Source organism: Schistocerca piceifrons, chromosome 4, assembly GCF_021461385.2.
Source record: "Schistocerca piceifrons isolate TAMUIC-IGC-003096 chromosome 4, iqSchPice1.1, whole genome shotgun sequence".
Taxonomy (NCBI): Eukaryota; Metazoa; Arthropoda; class Insecta; order Orthoptera; family Acrididae; genus Schistocerca; species Schistocerca piceifrons.
Window position 1 is genome coordinate 576,477,038 of NC_060141.1, and position 20,359 is coordinate 576,497,396.

The following is a 20,359-nucleotide window of genomic DNA, read 5'->3' on the forward strand; positions in this document are numbered from 1 at the left end:
CTACGTTTCTAGCATTTGTAGACTTAGAGAAAGCTTTTGACAATGTTGACCGGAATACTCTCTTTCAAATTCTGAAGGTGGCAGGGGTAAAATACAGGGAGCGAAAGGCTATTTACAATTTGTACAGAAACCAGATGGCAGTTATAAGAGTCGAGGGCCATGAAAGGGAAGCAGCGGTTGGGAAGGGCGTGAGACAGGGTTGTAGCCTCTCCCCGATGTTATTCAATATGTATATTGAGCAAGCAGTAAAGGAAACAAAAGAAAAATTCGGAGTAGGTATTAAAATCCATGGAGAAGAAATAAAAACTTTGAGGTTCGCCGATGACATTGTAATTCTGTCAGAGACAGCAAGGGACTTGGAAGAGCAGTTGAACGGTATGGACAGTGTCTTGAAAAGAGGATATAAGATGAACATCAAAAAGAGCAAAACGAGGATAATGGAATGTAGACGAATTAAGTTGGGTGATGCTGAGTGGAATTAGATTAGGAAATGAGACACTTAAAAGTAGTAAATGAGTTTTGCTATTTGGGGAGCAAAATAACTGATGATGGTTGAAGTAGAGAGGATATAAAATGTAGACTGGCAATGGCAAGGAAAGCGTTTCTGAAGAAGAGAAATTTGTTAACATCGAGTATAGATTTAAGTGTCAGGAAGTCGTTTCTGAAAGTATTTGTATGGAGTGTAGCCATGTATGGAAGTGGAACATGGACGATAAATAGTTTAGACAAGAAGAGAATAGAAGCTTTCGAAATGTGGTGCTACCGAAGAATGCTGAATATTAGATGGGTAGATCATATAACTAATCAGGAGGTATTGAATAGGATTGGGGAGAAGAGGAGTTTGTGGCACAACTTGACAAGAAGAAGGGACCGCCTGGTAGGACATGTTCTGAGGCATCAAGGGATCATAAATTTAGCATTGGAGGGCAGCGTGGAGTGTAAAAATCATGGAGGGAGGCCAAGAGATGAGTACACTAAGCAGATTCAGAAGGATGTAGGTGGCAGTAAGTACTGGGAGATGAAGAAGCTTGCACAGGATAGAGTAGCGTGGGGAGCCACATCAAACCAGTCTCAGGACGGAAGACCACAACAACAACAGGTCACACAATGGTAAAGCCATCCTCTCATGGTACATGAAAATGCATGTGGACAGAAATTTAGCCAGTTTGCGGCCACCTACTTGCAATTTTTCTCCCTTATTTCTACCATTTGTTTTCTAAAAGTTTCGGGATCTCTTTTATTCATTTAATAGAAGTAGTATCTCAAAAGTCAATGTTATTTACCACCAATAATGTACTTGCTGCGATTCTTGTTCCAAAGGCCAACAACTGGAATGTTTCCCCTGCTGCCAGAAATCCTAATGTGGCTGCCAGTCTATATCAGAATTTAAATGCAAGTTACACATTGGAAGCTTTTCTGTTATGAACTTCAACTATCTCTGGGTTTTGGACTGGCTCATGTTTGTATCTTGCCACTAAATATCTCTCAATTTTAGTGTGCAGCAACAAGTTTAAATTAAATTTAAAGTCATTGGTGTGCAGCTTTGAAAAATTTCCTCTTCCATTCAAATGAAATGATGGAACGTGAAACAAATTTTGATCTTGAAATTTATATGATAAAGTATGTTGTTTCAGAGTGTTAGTAGTCAATGCAACATTGAGAATATGGATACTATGTGTATGCAAACTGACATTAGGCACTACACCTTAACTACATTCCATTTAAAACCAAAAACGAATAATTTCTACTTCCATGCACCACAGGTTACTGTTGTTCTCCAGCAATCTGCTGTTCAAGCCATCGATGTGTCCAGAGTCATCTTCATGATTTTCTTTGCTCTTCTTCAACAATCGACTACAGGGTTAACGCATCTATTTTACGCATGTCCTTTTTCATAAAGAAACTGTATTTTTGCGAGCCAAAGAAAGCTGACATTGGTTGCTGGAGAGCACTGAGAGCACAAATCATGTTAACAGGCTCACCCCGTGTGCCAATGGCGCTATCTATCATAATGTCAGATGTCGCATTCATTTCAATGTCAGGTGCCTCATTCATTCTGAGAACAGCTTAAAGTTCTTGTCTAGTAGATAATGCATTAAGAAACACTTTGTGGAAGAGAAGAAAGGGGAGGGTGGGGGGAGGTGAAGATAGTCACTAAAGAGGGGAAGAATATTATTTTAACAACAGTACAAAGTATCCACCGCAATAGTTTTTGGGTGCTGTATTAGCTACAACAGATTATTCAATCACACTAAGTACTTATGAATAACAAACAACTTCTCAGAATATTTAATTGTGTTCAAGCTAGTTATAACATCTGAAAGTATGTCAGAGTACAAATTCTGTCAATATGTAAAAACCAGGAAGATGAGCAATTACAGGAAGGCTGACACACACACACACACACACACACACACACACACACACACACACAGTGTGGTACGTTCTCATTCACCAACACTCAAAGGAAGAACACTCTTAAATAGAAGTCTCTGATCATTTGAAAATGTTGCATTCTCAGCTACATAAGTTTTCAGCTTTCAGTTGTGGGAACTTCAACACTGACATTATTCTAGTCATCTATGGCTGTACAAGGAGCCTGGCTGAATGACGCAGTTATAATCCAAACTCAAATTTCGAAATTACAAATCATAACTCAATGGAAAAATTGAATAGACTGTTAGGTACCATCCGTCCAAGAAGTTCGTGGCATATAAGATATGTTAGTGCAGTAACTATGGTGACAGCTTGAACTAACAACTATAATCAACAGATGTACTTTTGACAAACCACTTGTGAACAGGCAATGTTAAGTAGTGGACATAGCGTGTCAATAATGCCATGTCACAAACCTCAATGGAGCCATGAGTAGTGATTCAACTTAGTTTCACTTGATAAACCGGCTATGGAGATATCTGTGTCAATGAAAAAGGCTTACAGCAATAATTGTTTAAGTCTTGCATGAGTATTTGAGTAGTTTAAACATTTTAAACGAGGACAGTTGTCACTTGAGGACAACAAGAGGTTAGGGGGTTCAACCTCAAGTTCATTTGACACCTTTTGAAAATCGACTGTCATCTCTCATGCAGAGCTATCACTAATGATCTGAATATCTGTAAGACATTCTCCAAAATGTTTGAAGAACAAGAAAGCGTGTGCAAAGTCTGTCCTACACATCTTAGCTCCCAAACACAAATGACGCACAGCTTCCTGGTGCAACTTAATTGAAATTAAAAAATCTGGACAATTCTTATCTGGAAAAAAATCATCACAGGTGACAAGACTTGGTGTTATCAATACAGACCTACCACAAAATGACAAAGTGCAGAATGGGTCTCCAGTTTGCCAAGACCAGAGAAGGCCTGAGTGAAACCAAAAAGTAAAGACAATGCTGATTGACTGTTCTAATGTCCATGGCATTATCCACAGGGAATTTGTTACCACTGATACCACCATACATTTCCAGTATTATTTAGGTATCATAGATTTGTTGTACAAAAGGAGTCAGAGGTTTTCTCCACAACAATGTGAGGGGAGGGCTTTCTTCTTATTGTAGGGGAAGGCACCCTCTCACATGGCTGCAGTTGTAAAAAAAGCACCAGTTCTCTCATAGCCTCCATTCTCCATATTCACCCAATTTGGTGCTGAGTGGCTTTTCTTAACTCCCAAAAATTAAAATTCACATGAAGGGTCAACACTTTGACAACATAACCAATATTCAAGCTACTGCAACATGCGATTTTGACAACATCCCAAAGAAGGTCTTTAAACAGTTTCACATGGTTATGCGAACATGCTTGTATTGTAGAGGCTATGTGGAACACCTGAAGCATTAAAACTACCATATTATCTTTTCTCTATTATTTATTAATCCAGACTCTAAACTTTTTAAAATGACAGGGCACATATTAAAATTGAATTGCACAGTCTACATGTCAAAGTTATTTTAACTCTTGATCTTGCTATACTTTCAATTTCAAAAAAATTAAAATTCTACATTTTGACCTAAAAGCAAAAAGTTATGGTTTATAAGGGTCGCAGCCTGGTCTCGAGCAAAACTGTAATGACAAAGTCACAAGACAGAGAAAATTAATTCAACTTCTTGGAAAATATTTTCTCCTTCACAAACGACACAACACACCAAAGAAAATAGAAACATTCAATTAACTGCAGGGAATCATAAACAAATCATTGAGGAAAGGAACATTAACAACATTCCATAAAACAATAACAATGGCAGCATCTTCCATACAATTAGCGACAAGACACCGACGATAACAGCTGGAAATGGACACACAATTTATGCTGCAAAGATCAATTTTTTTTAAGGGTTATCAGACAGAATAAACAACACAACAATCAGAGAAGAATATAGTATTCATGTACACATTAAGGAGTATAGAAACAGTAAGAGGCAAAATCACAAGAATACCAGAAGAAGAAGAAGAAGAATTATCAGATCAGTTAACGATTAGGACAGTCATCGACCAAACTCTAGGAGCCTTCCATAAGTGATGTTTGAAAGGCTCATTTGTCATTCCATATCTTTTTCAAATTGTGGAGAATAATAAAAAAAACTGTACCCGTCATTGGAAAATCTCCTGAACAGAACTCCATTAATTCATCCATATTTTTCTGGGTGTCAAATGTACCAGATAGGAAAAGTTTCTTACAACCTTCTTGCGAAGGTGCAACATTTGGAATACCAAATATTGATGAGGCAGCACATGTTGTAATGTCTGAACCTTCCAGCAGCTGGAAATAATAATAATAATAATAATAATAATAATGACAATAATGATGATGACAATAATAATAATAACAACAACAACAACAACAGCAATAATAATTTGAAAAGTCAATCAATGTAATACATTGTCTATCTGTTAGGAAAATATGGGTGTGAAGTCTATGGCTAGTAGATTCCCTTAGCAAATACACTTGGATAGAATAATAAACTTAAAGCTTTGGTCCGATTTCGTCCCTCAGTTTACTTTTGCAGCAATGTAACAAAGGAGACTATCAGTTAAGGGTTCTAGCTATATCTAATACTCGTGTAATGGTGCTTAAATATGTACCTTATTAATTCTCAACTCCATAAAAGTATGGTACAACTGTGGTTAACCAAACTAAAGAGGGAAAGGGGGGGGGGGGGGGTGGAGCCGTTTAAGACAATTTTTTTTTTTTGTTAAACCACAAACATATAATATGTTCTACAGTATTTTCTTTTGAATTACAGTATGTATTTTTGAAAGGTTTTGAAGGAGAAAAACTGTTTCTCCAATTTCTTGCAAATTGTCCGCAACAATCCATTCATCCACCATGCGCGTATCAGGGTCATTTATTTACTTCAAAATAAATCCTTAGGCATGTCTTTCTGTCTTTTGAATGTCTTTCTGCCATAATATACATACATATGGTTCTCAGTCACCCAAAAGTCTCTCACATGTGATCCACTTTCCTTGTATTTGGGAGACCTGGTATACTATGTTAGTTTCATTCTCATGTGCTTGCAATGTCATTTCCTGTCATCATCAGTGGGAGTCCAGGTGATCATTTTTCAGCCAATGTCAGACCTCATCACAGTTCTTTCTGAAGCCAGCCCCTTAACACAAGTAGAACAATCATTCAGGTGTCCAAGTGTTGAATTTTTACCCTATTCCAATGTAGTGAGAAAGCAGCCAACAATGCAAAGACTGTTGAAAGTGGAATGCCATTTCCTTCTTCCTATCTTTGAACTGACTTACCCAACCATTTATAGAAGGACCTATAGTTTAACATGGATTCTGGACCTGACACCAACTTGGCATTTTTCACATCAACAAACATTGCAGGAGGTGAAAGAAGTGGTAAATGACAACTGATCTCTATTTCAATCCTTGGTGTTTGAGCAGCTTTGTAGTTTTATCGGTTGATAAACGGGGACATTACAGTCATGTCTCACCAAGAATGCAGTGACTAGCAGTAAGGACACTATCTTCTACGTATTTCTGCTTATCAGCTGTTCAAAAGTAATCCAACAAACAAAGTGAACAGGATGACAGCAGAAAAAGACATCACTCATAGATAAGGGGCGTTAAGTCAACACATACATTGTTTGGACTTCAGACTCTTCAACAAATGCTTCTATTTTAGCCACACTGTATGCAAAAATGGTACTGTGGCAGAACAAAATCCTGCAATGGTCAATCTTTTCTCCACTGCTGGATCCTTCCAAAACAACTATGTCGGCATAAAACAGTATACCAATCCATGGTAACTATTTCTTCTCCTTTGTCGCATAAGCGTCATTAGGAAGACCCAGATGCAAGGTTGTTTCTTGACATGGACTAAAATTGGTTCGGGAAATTTTAGTATCAGTTATGATGTTGTGTGCAGCTCAAAGTGATAGTAAGGATAAAAAAACAGCATTATTTTCTTTTCCAAAATTTGCAATATTTTTCTTGCGACTATCACTGCACCTCAGTGGCGGGTTGTAAGTTACACAAGAGGCTCCGTAGCACTGGGGATGAATCCTACACTTTGCTCCATTGAGCTAGGGACGGTATCCATGGGGCTGTTGAGCAAGTAACGCTTTCAGAAGGTTCAAAGCCAAGCAATGGGAGAGCAGAGACTGATCACGTGGGGTGTGCGGACTGGCCGGCGAGACAATAGCTGCAGCAGTGGATCATTCTTTGTCTACCAGCCCTCCTACCCTACAGACATGTCCGCCTGCTCCTTCCATTGAGGGCAAAATGCTCTCCACTGCTACGCACAGTGCTCTGCACAATCATAGCAGACGACAAACCAAATGTACCCCATAGAATAGGAGAAGGAGAAAAAAAAATCTCCATTTTCTGGTAACTCCCTTTTTCATTCCATATGCAATAGTGAATAGTATCAGTCCTGAATGCCCACTTATGCTCCTTAACCCATCCTGACAACTACAGTTAAATACTGTTTGAGACCCAAAAGAATTAAGCCCCTTGATATATTTTTGTAGAACTCCCAATGCAAAATCTCCTTCCTCCGGGAAGGTGATAAGATTCTAACAGATTGCAGACTTTTCTGACTTAAGAAGCAGTCACAAATCCAATTCTGCAAGAACAATGAACACGCTGATTATGTGCAGCAGGCACTCTCTTTAATCTTTTCCAGACATGAGGTCTAGTTTCTTCAATAGTGGGTGCTGTTCCATGTCCAGACCGATTTCCATCTTCAAGATAATTACCTTCAATCAAAGGCTATGACCATGGAGAACAAAACTCCAAATGCAATTTTTCAATGAAATTTACATATAACTCACTTCATTGCATAAAAATGCTCCCTTTTAAGATTTAATGACTGATAATGAATATCACACTAAGCATGACAACACAGGCCTTTTCACCACTTCTAACAGCCACGTGTTAAAATTAAAATGTTTGTTTTTTAGAAATTCTTATACAACTGAACAGTGTGCGCTATACTAATAAATGACATAATTTAGGTACGTCAAAGAAAGAGGATTTATCAACAAGCATCAATATTTGTGTCCTGTTGCCTAAATCTCTTCTTCCCCCACAACAGGCAGGCTTCAGGCAAGAACATTCAACAATGGATCGCATCAGCAGACTTGTCAGCACCGCAACCGAAGTGCTAAACAGAGGAGACTGTGTTTTGACAGTGTTCCTGGATACTGATTTCCTCTGCACGCTGTGCACTTCATCTGCTCAACCAATAGATTGGCAGTAGGATCACTATGTGAACTATCCAGCAACTTTAGCCCTGCAGCAGGAGTAGCACAAGATGCCATCCTCTTGGCCGAACACTACAGCATCCACATGTCAGACATCCCGCGCCACATTACATGGGGTGAATACTTCACTCTTTATATGGACAACACCACCTACTGGTGTATGGCTCCATGTGTGCAAGGTGCGAGAACTTTAGCAGTTATATACATTCTCAACATTGAGCAATGGAGGCTGTTAATGTTCAGGCACTGAAACCTTATGCAAAGTGGAAGGTTTAAAATAGATGATCTATCTGTGACAACTCAGCAGTAAAGCATGGACCCAATTTGAAGTGCAAAATATCTAGTAATAGTACTCAATCATGCCATGCCCTGGAAACATCATACGGATGCAATCATCAGGAGGACAAAACAGAGGATGAAACGAATAAAAATGCTTTAGATTCGGCAGTGCCAACTCAGGATCAATGACCCACATGCACAAAACTTTCAGAAGGCCCTTACTGGAGTACAGTGCCTGGCTATAGACAGCATCAAAAGCCCAATACGAAATAGTAGCAGCCATAACGTTCACGGCTAAACTTCACCACACCGAAGCAAATGACACCATTTACACTAATCAACACACGACCAATACTAGAGGAAATTCACAATGAAAACAGGAGATTATGGACTGACTAGAGCTAGTAAGAAAGGTTTAATAAAAGACTTTACCTGCAAGCCAATTTGAGAATTTAACATTACCCAGCTCCAAGTACCCTTACCCTTATGATTCCATAGCTTTCTCAATCCAAAGGACATTTCCAAAAAACAATGAAATAATCGAACATGTAAGAAGGAGAAGACTACAGTGACATGAACTGCACAAACCTTATCCCACAATCCCAAAATCCACCGTAACAGTCATAGGACAGTGAAGTGTGATATTCCAACTAATTACCTCTTAACTGTAGGTAGAAAACAATCCATCCCATAACCCCAAACCCAACTTAGACACACCTATGACAGTGGTCTGTAGTTTAACATTGAAAATGGCTATCTATATTCATAAGTAGAAAATACACAAACCAAGTATACAGAACAGAACTAGGATACTTCAGTAACATGGGGACTACAACCAATTTCAAGCATTCAGCAACTACAGAGAACTTGAAAACAAGTAGGGACTGTTTCATACCAATGACAAACAAAATACATCATGACAACAGAAAGGTCATAGCAACCAAAATCACATCCCAGCTGGGGTTTTCTCTGGTGGTTTTTCCCTAGTCGTAAGGTGAATACTGGGACGTGAAACTCCACCAGGCAGAGATAAATATCAAACAAAATGGCATGAGCCAAAGACAGAGAAGCAAATTACGCAAGGATCCCTCCAAATGAAAAATAAATAGTGCCCCAACATAACAGCACTAACCTTGGCTGAAAGGGACGTGAGTCTTGTATAGCTGCCATCACCTGTAAGCATGTGGCAGTCCTTTCCATTGTAAAATTAAATAAATAAAATAAAATTTGAAAATCCCAATTTCTTTCCTCAGCTTATTTCACAACATATTTGTCAACGTGGATGATACCTACACAATTAATATCAGCTAATGTGCTGTTGTGTTCCTGTAGTCATACTAGAAACGGACTTTTTTGATGGAACTGAAATGGGGAAAAAATAAATTCACACTTTTTGTGGAATGATTCATTATGCCAATATAATTTGTTTACATGTCTTGTAAATAGAGACTTTCAAGTCTGCAAGGATTCCAAATTTGAAGCAGCGTCATAAGCCTTCTGACTAATCTGATGTGACCCATCATGATTTCCTGTCCGGAGCCAATCTTGTTATTGCAAGCTGCTCTTACACTCAACCTCTTCAACATATCTTTATGACAAGAAGTCATTTTAATGAATTCAAATGTCATAGGATTGTATTATAATTTCTAACAACTGCACACAGTGTTTCGCCATTGGGGTGTCTTTTATCAACAAATACATAAATTTCAGCTTACAACTTACCCAAAGTGTTCTACAAATAAATGGAGTAACCCCAATTAGAATCTTTTAGAATGTTGTAATTCTACACCTACATCCATACTCCGCAAGCCACCTTATGGCATGTGGTGGACAGTACTTTGTTTAACTGTATTACTCTCCCCTCTCCTGGTCCAGTTGTGAATGGTCTGCACGAAGAACAAGTGCTGATAAGCCTTTGTGTGGGCTCAGATGTCCCTAATTTTATCTTCTTGATCTTTCTGCAAGATAAACATATGAGGAAGCAAATCTCTGCTGACTCCTCAAGGAATGTACACTCTCAATACTTCAACAGAAAACCATACCATGGTGCAAAACGCCTCTCTTGCTGTGTCTGCCACTGTAGTAGGCTGGGCATCTCTGTGATGCTTCTGCATTTACTAAATTAACTTGTAATGAAACATGCTGCTCTTCCTTAGATCTTCTCTATTTCCTCTATCAGTCTTATCTAGTCCCGGATTGCCACACAATATTCGAGTCACGGCTGAACGATGGTTTTCTAAGTTACCTTTTTTGTTGATGGTCTACACTTCCTGAAGATTCTTTCAATGAATGTGTCTGGCATCAGTCTAACCCGAAATTACTTTAATGTGGTCATTCCACTTTAAATCACTCTATACGCAAACTCCTACAAATTTTATGGAGATAAGTGTATCCAGTGTCTGTTCCGAAATTCTGTAGTCATACAATAATGGTTCTATCTGCCCATGTATAATTTTTTTACACTGAGAGTCAATTACCACTCCCTGCAGCAAGTGTGTCCTCTGCAGTTCTTCCTGCATTTCACTATAATTTTCTAGCATTGAGACTTCTCTGTGTACAACAGCATCATCCTCGAAAAAACCTCTCTGAACCTCTGATGACATTATCTACTAGGTCATTTACACATAGTGAAAACAATGTGTCTTATAGCACTTCCCTGGAGAACATCCAAAGTTACTTTTACATCTGAAGACTTTGGTCTGTTGAAAATGACATGCTGTGTTATTTTTGCTAGAAAATCTTCAATTCAGTCACATATTTGGTCTGCTATTCCATACGCTTGTATTTTGTTCACTATGTGGCAGTGGTGCACTGTATCAGATGTCTTCCAGAAGTCAAGGAACCTGAGCACCTGTTTCTACCTTTCTGGATCTAGTGAACACAGAGAGAAATGAATTTCACATGATCGTTGCTCTTGAAACCCATGATGATCCTTACAGATTTTCAGTCCCCCAAAATGTAACACGCAAGCATAAAACTGTTCAAAGTGCTACAACAGAGTGACGACAGAGACTGTTCTTGAAAATGGGAATGACTTGCACTTTTTCCAATCATCAAGAACACTTCGATCCTCCCATGATGTATGGTACCCTGTTGCCAGAAGAAGAGCTAGTTCTTTCACATAGTCCATGTAGAATCATACTGGTATCCTGTCAGGCCCAGCGTCCTTTCTTCTGTCAAGCAGTTTCAATTGGTTTTCTATCCCATGGTCAGTTGTTTCAACATTTGTCATTCTGTTGTTTATGCAACAATTTAAAGGAGGAATTCCAGTACTATCTTCCTCTGTGAAACAGTTTTGGAAAAAGACATTTAATATTTCAGCCTTACTCTGTCGTCCTCCATTTCAATGACAGAGTGTCCGGACAGATGGCTTTAATCTGTTTACTGATTTAACATAAGAACAAAACTTAGAATTTTCTGTCAATTTGGTAGACTTTTTGCCCAGGATCCCTGATAGCTTGTCAGTTTTCATCTATGTTATGAAAGAGAAATAAATCTCATCTCCAAAGGTCTGCGCTACCTAATATTGCTAACTGTTCCCTTGCAATTACTCTTATTATTACAAAAAATAAAATAAAACATATTTATCATCTATAAAAGATGACATACCTGCTGACTTGCTGACTCCTTTGACAGCATAACCTCTAAGGTAGGTGAAGGAGCATTAACTTTCTCTTGCGTAAGCTGCGAAATCTGCGATTGAGCTCCACCAGGTTGGTAGGGAGGGATAGTAAGGTTTGACACTGTGGAAGTATTGGCATCATCACCTGAAACAGTGAACAATAATGTGAGAGAGATAACTACCAAAATAACATCTGTAATTATAGAATACAATGAAAGCAAGTAGTATGACACCTACATGTGTCTGCTTTGGGTTTTCAGGTACAAAACAGTCAGAAAATGTCTTTGACACTTTGTTTGCTGGTGAGACTAAAATATTTGTGACCTCCCACAAAGCACTTAAGGAAAGCAGAAACGATCCAGGAGCTAGCTGAAGGGCTGTGCCAACACTACCGGAAACAGAACAAAACAAGATTTTTCAGGGAAAATGTAAACAGTTTGGTACAGAAACAAAAGAAATCGGTTCAGTCCTTCTCAGATAGAATCCAAAACGTCAATGTGCAAACAATTGTGCTGAGGAGAAATGCAGAAGCTGACGCAGTCACCCTACATGATGCTTGGAATAGGTCTTGTAATGTCTTCTTATGTAATACCTTGTGGACATGTCACAAATGAGTCACGACAGAGAATCCTTATGGTCTGGCCCCAGCTATCAGAACTGCCACACAGCTGAAAGAAATAGATACTGCTACAAGAGGACATAATGACTATCGAGCCTTTGCCTCTGAAGTCAAATGTTACAGATGTGAACGTCAGCACCATATGCAAAATGTCTTCTATCGGCATGTTATGAGTGTAGTCGAGTCAGTCACAAGGCACGAAAATGCAGGAGTCAGAGGCAAGGAAAACAGCAACCAAAAAAATGTCCATTAAATGCATACAATATGCATCATCAATCAGAAAGCATTCCCAGTAGAACATAATACTGTAGAGGTGTATGTGGAGACCGACTGCTGTTTGTTAGGCTTACTATATAGCAAGGAACATAAATTTTTAACACACACAGATGTGGGTGAGTTAGTCATTAACATATCAGCCAACCTTCAAAAAAATTAAGATATTCAGTTTTAAAAATCAGGAGATACAAATGATCAAAAAACAACTCATTTTCAGTATAATCCCGAGTCAACTTATGTGAGTCTGTCCCTACAATGTGAAAAAGCTAAATAATTCCTAAAAAACACACATGAAAAAACTGGAACAACGAAAAATGTTGATTCCATACCTATTATCTGTAGTACAGCCCAGATGACTGGCACTAGTTGGGACGTTTTCTGGATTTTAAATACAAAAGTACTGTTCTCATAAAACAGTGCCTGCCACATTCTATAACATAGTTATACTTTTTTTACCACAATGGAAAACAAAACACCGAATTAAAATACTATGAATATGATGAATAAGGTACACATGAAATAACTGTTTACACAAAAATAAAGCTTTTCTGTGATTCAGGTAACAAACTAACACTCATCACCAACCACATCCGAGATTTGTACCAATTATAATAACATTGAATAATAAGCAACTTCACTTAAACTCAACGTCAACACACAAACGATTATCCAAACAGAGCACAACACTCAGCAAGATGAGTATATGTTCTACAAAATACACAGGAAAGAAGAAATATAACAATCTATCTACAGGTCATCTGTGACTTCCCAAGTTCCATCAAATTCAATACATATATCACTTAAAAATGACTAATGAGCAAAGGACTTCTGACCATTGGCCATAACAATTGAAATGGCAGTTTTCAAAAAAGATGTTTGATGACAATTAGTTAAAAACTGATGAAAATACTGGAACAATTGGTCGGTGGGAGAAAAATTGTAAAATCTGTCATCTCCCGCCTACATCAGGAGAACTGACTGGTATAAGTTAGTATGAACCTCTTAGGCAGGAAGAGGCTGGGGTCTCCATATGACAGGTAATGGGGGGTTTTTGACGATGTGAAGTTATTAGGGACGACACTGTTAGACTTAAGCACTGGAGGTGGTGGTTGTTGGGATGTTTAAGGGGGACTAAACAGCTAAGGTCATCAGTCCCCCATTCCAAAAAAAAGGCGAGACGGAAATGCACGAAGCAGGTAAAACCCCAAGGGGAAGGAGACTCCCCCCCAGGCCCTAAAAGAACACAAATGCGGTAACGAACACTACAGACACGAAGACACCAGACAAAAGGAAACAGAACAAAAGACGATGACCGGAGACTGGTTGACTGACCACGACAACAAAAAAGGGAAAGAGTCAACCAACCGACGACACACTAAAATCTGCAACCAAATATGAGAGACTCGAGGACAAGAGACACACAAAGGGAAAGGTGCAGGACCACTCTAAATGGAACCATAAAAAGGACTAGCACGGATAAAATGTAAAACACTGTCAGCCATGGAGGCATCGTCGCATAAAATCAAAGGCAAGGTGCCCGGGAGATTAAAAGATCGCCGAAGGGTGCGCAGTCGGGGACACTCCAATAAAACGTGGGCGACCGTCAGCCAGGACCCACACCAACACAGGGGGGGATCCTCCTGACGCAAAAGATGGCCGTGCGTCAGGTATGTATGGCCGATGCGGAGCCGACACAGGATAACAGACTCCCTGCGAGAAGACCGCAGGGAGGAGCGCCACACATCGGTCGTCTCCTTGACAGCCCGCAGTTTATTCGGGGCTGTCATGCCACGCCACTCAACAGACCACACCCCAAGCACCTTACGGTGCAACACCAGCTGCAGGTCGCGAGCTGTGAGGCCGATCTCCAAAGCTGGGGCGTCGATCGCCCCTTTGGCCAGCCTGTCAACACGTTCGTTCCCCGGGATGCCAACATGACCTGGCGTCCAAACCAAGACCACCGAACGACCAGAGCGGGCAATGGCGGAAACAGACTCCTGAATAGAGGACACCAGAGGAGAAGAGGGATAGCAGCGGTCGATGGCCTGAAGGCTGCTCAGGGAGTCACTGCAGATGATGATGGACCTACCTGAGCAGAAACGCATATGCTCAAGAGCGCGCAAGATGGCCACCAGCTCTGCAGTAAAAATACTGCAGCCAGCCGGCAAGGAGCGTTGCTCAACATGGGCAGCGTGAGCAAAAGCGTAGGCAGTGCGACCATCAACCAGGGAACCATCAGTGTAGACAGGCTCACAGCCCGGAAATGAGGCGAGGAGCGCAAGAAAACGGCGATGGAGGGCCACAGGCGGAACCGAGTCCTTAGGTCCCTGTGCCAAATCCAGACGGACAGATGGCCGGGACAAACACCAGGGAGGCGTAGGTGTATGGACCCGGAAGGGAGGCAGAAGAGGGAAGGACCCCAGTTCCGACAGCAGGGACCGGACGCGGACAGCTACGGAAAGCCCAGACCTAGGTCGCCGTTCAGGCAGATGGAGGACCATGGCAGGGAAAAGTAGGCGACGATTGGGATGGCCTGGCGAGCAATGCACGTGGACAGCATAGTCGGCGAGCAGACGATGGCGGCGAATCCGCAGCGGGGGAACCCCGGCCTCCACCAGTAGACTATCCACGGGGCTAGTGCGAAAAGCGCCAGTGGCAAGCCGAACCCCACAGTGGTGTATGGGGTCTAACAATTTCAACACTGAGGGTGACGCAGACCCATAGGCCAGGCTCCCATAATCAAGCCGGGACTGCACAAGGGCTCTGTACAATCGCAGCAGCGTGCAGCGATCTGCACCCCAAGACATGTGGCTAAGGCAGCGGAGGGCGTTGAGGTGCCGCCAGCATTTTTGCTTCAACTGAGTAACATGAGGAACCCATGGGAGCCGGGCATCAAACACTAGTCCCAAGAAGCGGCAAGTGTCCACCACGTCAAGCAGGTGGCCGTCGAGGTAAAGTTCAGGATGAGGGTGGACCATCCGACGCCTGCAGAAGTGCATAACTCGAGTCTTGGCTGCAGAGAACTGAAAACCATGAGTCAGAGCCCATGATGCTGCCTTGCGAACGGCGACTTGCAGCCTGCGTTCGGCGACTCCCGTAGTCGTGGAGCTAAATGAGATGCAGAAGTCGTCGGCATACAAAGAAGGAGACACCGACGACCCCACGGCTGCAGCCAGGCCATTAATGGCCACTAGAAATAAGGAGACGCTCAACACCGAGCCCTGCAGGACCCCATTTTCCTGTATATAAGAGGAACTAGAGGTGGCACCGACTTGCACCCGGAAAGAGCGGCGCAATAAAAAGCTTTGAAGAAAAGCCGGGAGCCGACCACGAAGACCCCACTCATGCAACGTGGCGAGGATATGATGCCTCCATGTGGTGTCATACGCCTTCCGCAGATCGAAAAATACAACAACGAGATGCTGACGTTGGGCAAAGGCCGTACGAATAGCTGATTCCAGCCGCACCAAATTGTCCGTGGCAGACCGGCCCCGCTGGAAGCCACCCTGGGATGGAGCGAGGAGACCGCGTGACTCAAGGACCCAACACAAACGCTGCCCCACCATACGTTCGAGCAATTTGCACAAAACGTTGGTGAGGGTAATGGGACGATAGCTGTCCACCGCCAGTGGGTCCGCACCGGGCTTCAAGATGGGGACAATAAGACCCTCCCGCCATTGCGACGGGAATACGCCCTCGCTCCAGATGCGGTTAAAGATGGTGAGGATGTGTCTCTGGCAGTCCCTGGAGAGATGCTTCAGCATCTGCGCGTGGATGCAGTCTGGGCCTGGTGCTGTATCAGGGCAATCAGCGAGGAATTCCCTCTCGCTGAAAGGGGCATTGTATGTTTCAGAACGACGCGTGTGGAATGAGAACGGCGTCCACTCGGCTCGCTCCTTTAGAGAGCGAAAGGCGGGGGGATAGGATGCAGTCGCAGAGCTCTGAGCAAAGTGCGCGGCAAGCCGTTCATCAATGGCGGCAGTGTCCGTGCAGACAGCGCCGTCCAAGGAGAGCCCAGGGACACCCATAGGGGTCTGGTATCCGTAAATCCGCCAGATCCGGGACCACACGAGCGAGGGGGAGACATGGGAGCCCAAGGATGAGACATACCTCTCCCAGCACTCCTGCTTACGCCGTGCAATAACACGACGGGCGAAGGCACGGAGCCTCTTAAAGGTGATGAGGGTCTCAAGAGACGGGTGCCGCCCATGACGCTGGAGAGCCCGCCGACGGTCGCGAATAGCCTCAGCAACCTCCGGCGACCACCAGGGTACAGCCCTCCTCCGAGGGTGGCCAGAAGAACGGGGGATGGCAGCCTCGGCCGCTGAAATGATGGACGTGGTTAAAACACGGACCACCTCGTCAATGTCACCCTGTGGGGGAGACTCAATGGTTGCAGCGGAAGTAAAAGCTGGCCAGTCAGTCCTGTGGAGAGCCCAGCGGGGCAAGTGCCCAGAAGAATGACACTGGGGCAGTGACAAATAGATGGGAAAATGGTCACTACCGCACAGGTCAGGATGCACTCTCCAGTGGAGGGATGGGAAAGTCCAGGGCTGCAAAGAGAGAGATCGATGGCCGAGAACGAGCCATGGGCCACACTGAAATGCGTGGGAGCACCGGTGTTCAAGAGGCTAAGGTCGAGCTGAGCCAACACATGCTCCACGGCCCGACCGCAGTCATCGGAGACAGTCCCACCCCAGAGAGGGTTGTGGGCATTGAAATCGCCCAAAAGCAGCAATGGTGGCGGGAGTTGAGCCAGCAGCGCAGGCAAGACATGTCGGGGGAGCTCCCCATCCGGAGGAATGTAAACAGAGCAAACAGTAATAGCCGGCGAGAGCTCAACCCTGGCAGCAACTGCCTCTAAAGGCGTCTGAAGGGGTACTGGCGAGCTATAGACAGAGTGGTGAACAAAGAGGCAAACCCCACCTGATGCTCGTTGACAGGCAGCACGGTTCTTATAGTATCCCCGATAACCGCGAAGGGTGGGGGTCCGCAGTGCAGGAAACCAAGTGTCCTGCAGAGCAATGCAGAGAACAGGGGAATCACTCAGAAGCATCCGGAGCTCAGGCAGGTGGCGGAAATAACCGCCGCAGTTCCATTGGAGAATGGAAGCAGGAAGGGACCGGGAGGGCGTGAATGCGACTAAGAGGCAGACAGCGCTTCAGAGCCAACTGCCGCCACCGGGGGAGAGTCAGCTGAGTCCATAGGAGAGGCCCCCAAGGGTTCCGTGAGGGCGAGATCCGCGGCAGAGGCGAGGATCTCCACCTCATCCCCGGAGCCAGGACTATGTACAGCAGGCGGTGCTGAAACCGCCGGAACGTCCTTCTTCTTGGACACATGCCGTTCCTTCTTCTCACGTCGGCCCTTAGGGTGAGAGGGCTGGGAGAGCTTCTCTGAAGGAGCGTCGGAGGCTGACGACGACGCAGAAGCCCTACGACCAGCAGGTGGCGGAACCTTCAGCCACTGGCTGACATCTGGCTGGGAAGGAGAAGAAACGGAGGAAGGGAGAGCCCCGAGGGACCCCTTCCGCGAGAGAGGAACCGGCGGAGGCAACGCCGGTGGAGAAGGAGGGGGAGGGATCGAGCCTCCCGGTTGTGGAGCAGACGTCACTCCCGAAGTAAGCGTGGGGGGAGCGACAGAAGAGGGTTTGCCCCCAACTGCTAAGGGGGCAACAGAGGAAGGCTTGCCCCCAGACACGAGGGGGGCAGACAGAGATACACGGCCCCGAGGGCCCACTGAAGGCGGCACAGATGAGGCGACAACCGTCGCTCGCGTGGGCGACGATAACATGGCTGCAGCATAAGATGTTCGAATGGAAGCAGGATACAACCTTTCATATTTCAGTTTTGCCTCTCGATAAGTAAGCCGGTCCAGGGTTTTAAATTCCATGATCTTCCACTCCTTATGAAGAACGGGGCAATCCGGCGAGCATGGAGAGTGGTGCTCCCCACAGTTGACACATACAGGCGGAGGCGCACATGGAGAATCGGGATGAGAGGGGCGTCCGCAATCTCGACATGTAGCGCTGGATGGGCAACGGGAGGACATATGCCCAAACTTCCAGCACTGGAAGCACCGCATCGGGGGAGGGACGTATGGCTTCACATCGCAACGGTAAACCATCACCTTGACCTTCTCGGGCAAGACATCACCCTCAAAGGCCAAGATAAAGGCACCGGTGGCCACCCTGTTAGTCTTGGGTCCTCTATGTACACGACGGACAAAATGTACACCACGTCGTTCCAAGTCGGCTCTCAGCTCGTCATCGGATTGTAACAAGAGGTCACGATGGTAAATAATCCCCTGGACCATATTTAAGCTACCGTGGGGAGTGACGGTAACAGGGACGTCACCCAGCTTATCACACAAGAGCAACGCTCGTGACTGGGCTGGGGAGGACGTCTTGAGGAGGATGGACCCATTCCTCATTTTAGACAACCCCGCCACTTCCCCAAATTTATCCTCCAGGTGTTCCACAAAAAACAGAGGCTTCGTTGTAAGAAAGGAGTCACCATCAGTCCTGCTGCAGACAAGGTATTGCGGTACGTAGGGCTCCCGCTTGGCACTAGATCGGCGTCCCTCCCATGGCGCAGCCAACGAGGGGAACGACTGAGGGTCATATTGTGCAGCATCAAAGTCTACTCTACCACGCTTAGAGACGCTGGTGGCCGTGCGACCACCAGCTTGGTGTGATTTATTGTGCTTCATTGCGCCACATCCGCCCAGATGCCACCTACTCCGAATGAGGGCTCTCCCCAAGGGCGCCACCCAGCCAAAGCAACGGGTACCTGGCCGATATCCCGTTGCCCGGAGTCCCCGTGCCCCAGACAAGATGGGCACATACTCCTTGGCATGCATGGGGGGGAAACAACTCTGGCATCTGTAGTGTGATCCCTGCGTGGTCAGGGGGCTACCACCAAGAGGGTACATGACGACCCCACCACAACGGACTGGCTACCGTGATGGATTTTAGGTGTTGAAAGGGTCCACAGTTGTCGTAGGCGCTAAGAAGAAGAGTGCGCACAAGGCGAGAAGGAGACAAACCAGAAGATGTTGGGCGTAGTCCCCCCCACACGACAACAGGGAACATGCAAGATAGTGGAGCATGATGGACCAATAGAAAAACACCACGTAAGGTGTCCTTCCCCAAATGGCACGCACTAACAACGGAAATTTGGGAAGAAAAAAAAAAAAAAAAAGGAGGTCAAACCCAAGAGGGGACCATCACAGAAGGCCGAAACGTGTGAGACTCCTTTTAGTCGCCTCTTATGACAGGCAGGAATACCGCGGGCCTATTCTTACCCCCGAACCCGCAGGGGGACTTAAGCACTGGAGCTAAGGGTTTTCATGAGCACATGGAAGTGTTGCCACATGTTGGTGAAGAGTATGCTGCAATTCTTGGACTGGAATTCCTTGATAAACATCATGCTAAAATTGATCTTTTGTGGTAAACAATTGAATCTGATTGAACTTGGTTTCTGCTGGGAACATGAACAGCAAGCAAGGCAATGTCCAATGTCGCAAGGTACATTGATCATGAAGGTGTTGCCAAGTGAACTGCGAAAATGTACACTAAGGACTGGTTCCCATATAACATATCATCAGGCATAGGGAAATTAGTCTGGGTTCCTGTAGATACCAATCTACAAGAGGTATTACGTGTGGTGGTTATACTGGAGAGTAATGAAGAAGTGGATAAAATGCATTGTTTTGTGTGCAGAAGTGTGGCGCACATTTGTAAGTGTGCAGAAGTGTGGCGCACATTTGTAATATAAACGGTGAATTTATGGTTCCTGTTAGCCTAGACAATTTTGGCATTGATGAGGTTAGTTTGCCAAAAGGCTCA

General features: G+C 44.2%; 1 protein-coding gene across 2 annotated transcripts in view; it reads right to left on the reverse strand.

Moving 5' to 3' along the window:
* LOC124795486 (claspin) overlaps positions 1 to 20,359 on the reverse strand; it is a 181,777-nt gene that overhangs the window by 70,551 nt on the left and 90,867 nt on the right. For both annotated transcript variants that reach the window (XM_047259532.1, XM_047259533.1), the window contains exons 9-10: positions 11,606 to 11,763; positions 4,584 to 4,755 (exon numbers count right to left, since the gene is read on the reverse strand). In XM_047259532.1, coding sequence (XP_047115488.1) covers positions 4,584 to 4,755; positions 11,606 to 11,763 — 330 coding nt within the window. The remainder of the gene's footprint in view (positions 1 to 4,583; positions 4,756 to 11,605; positions 11,764 to 20,359) is intronic.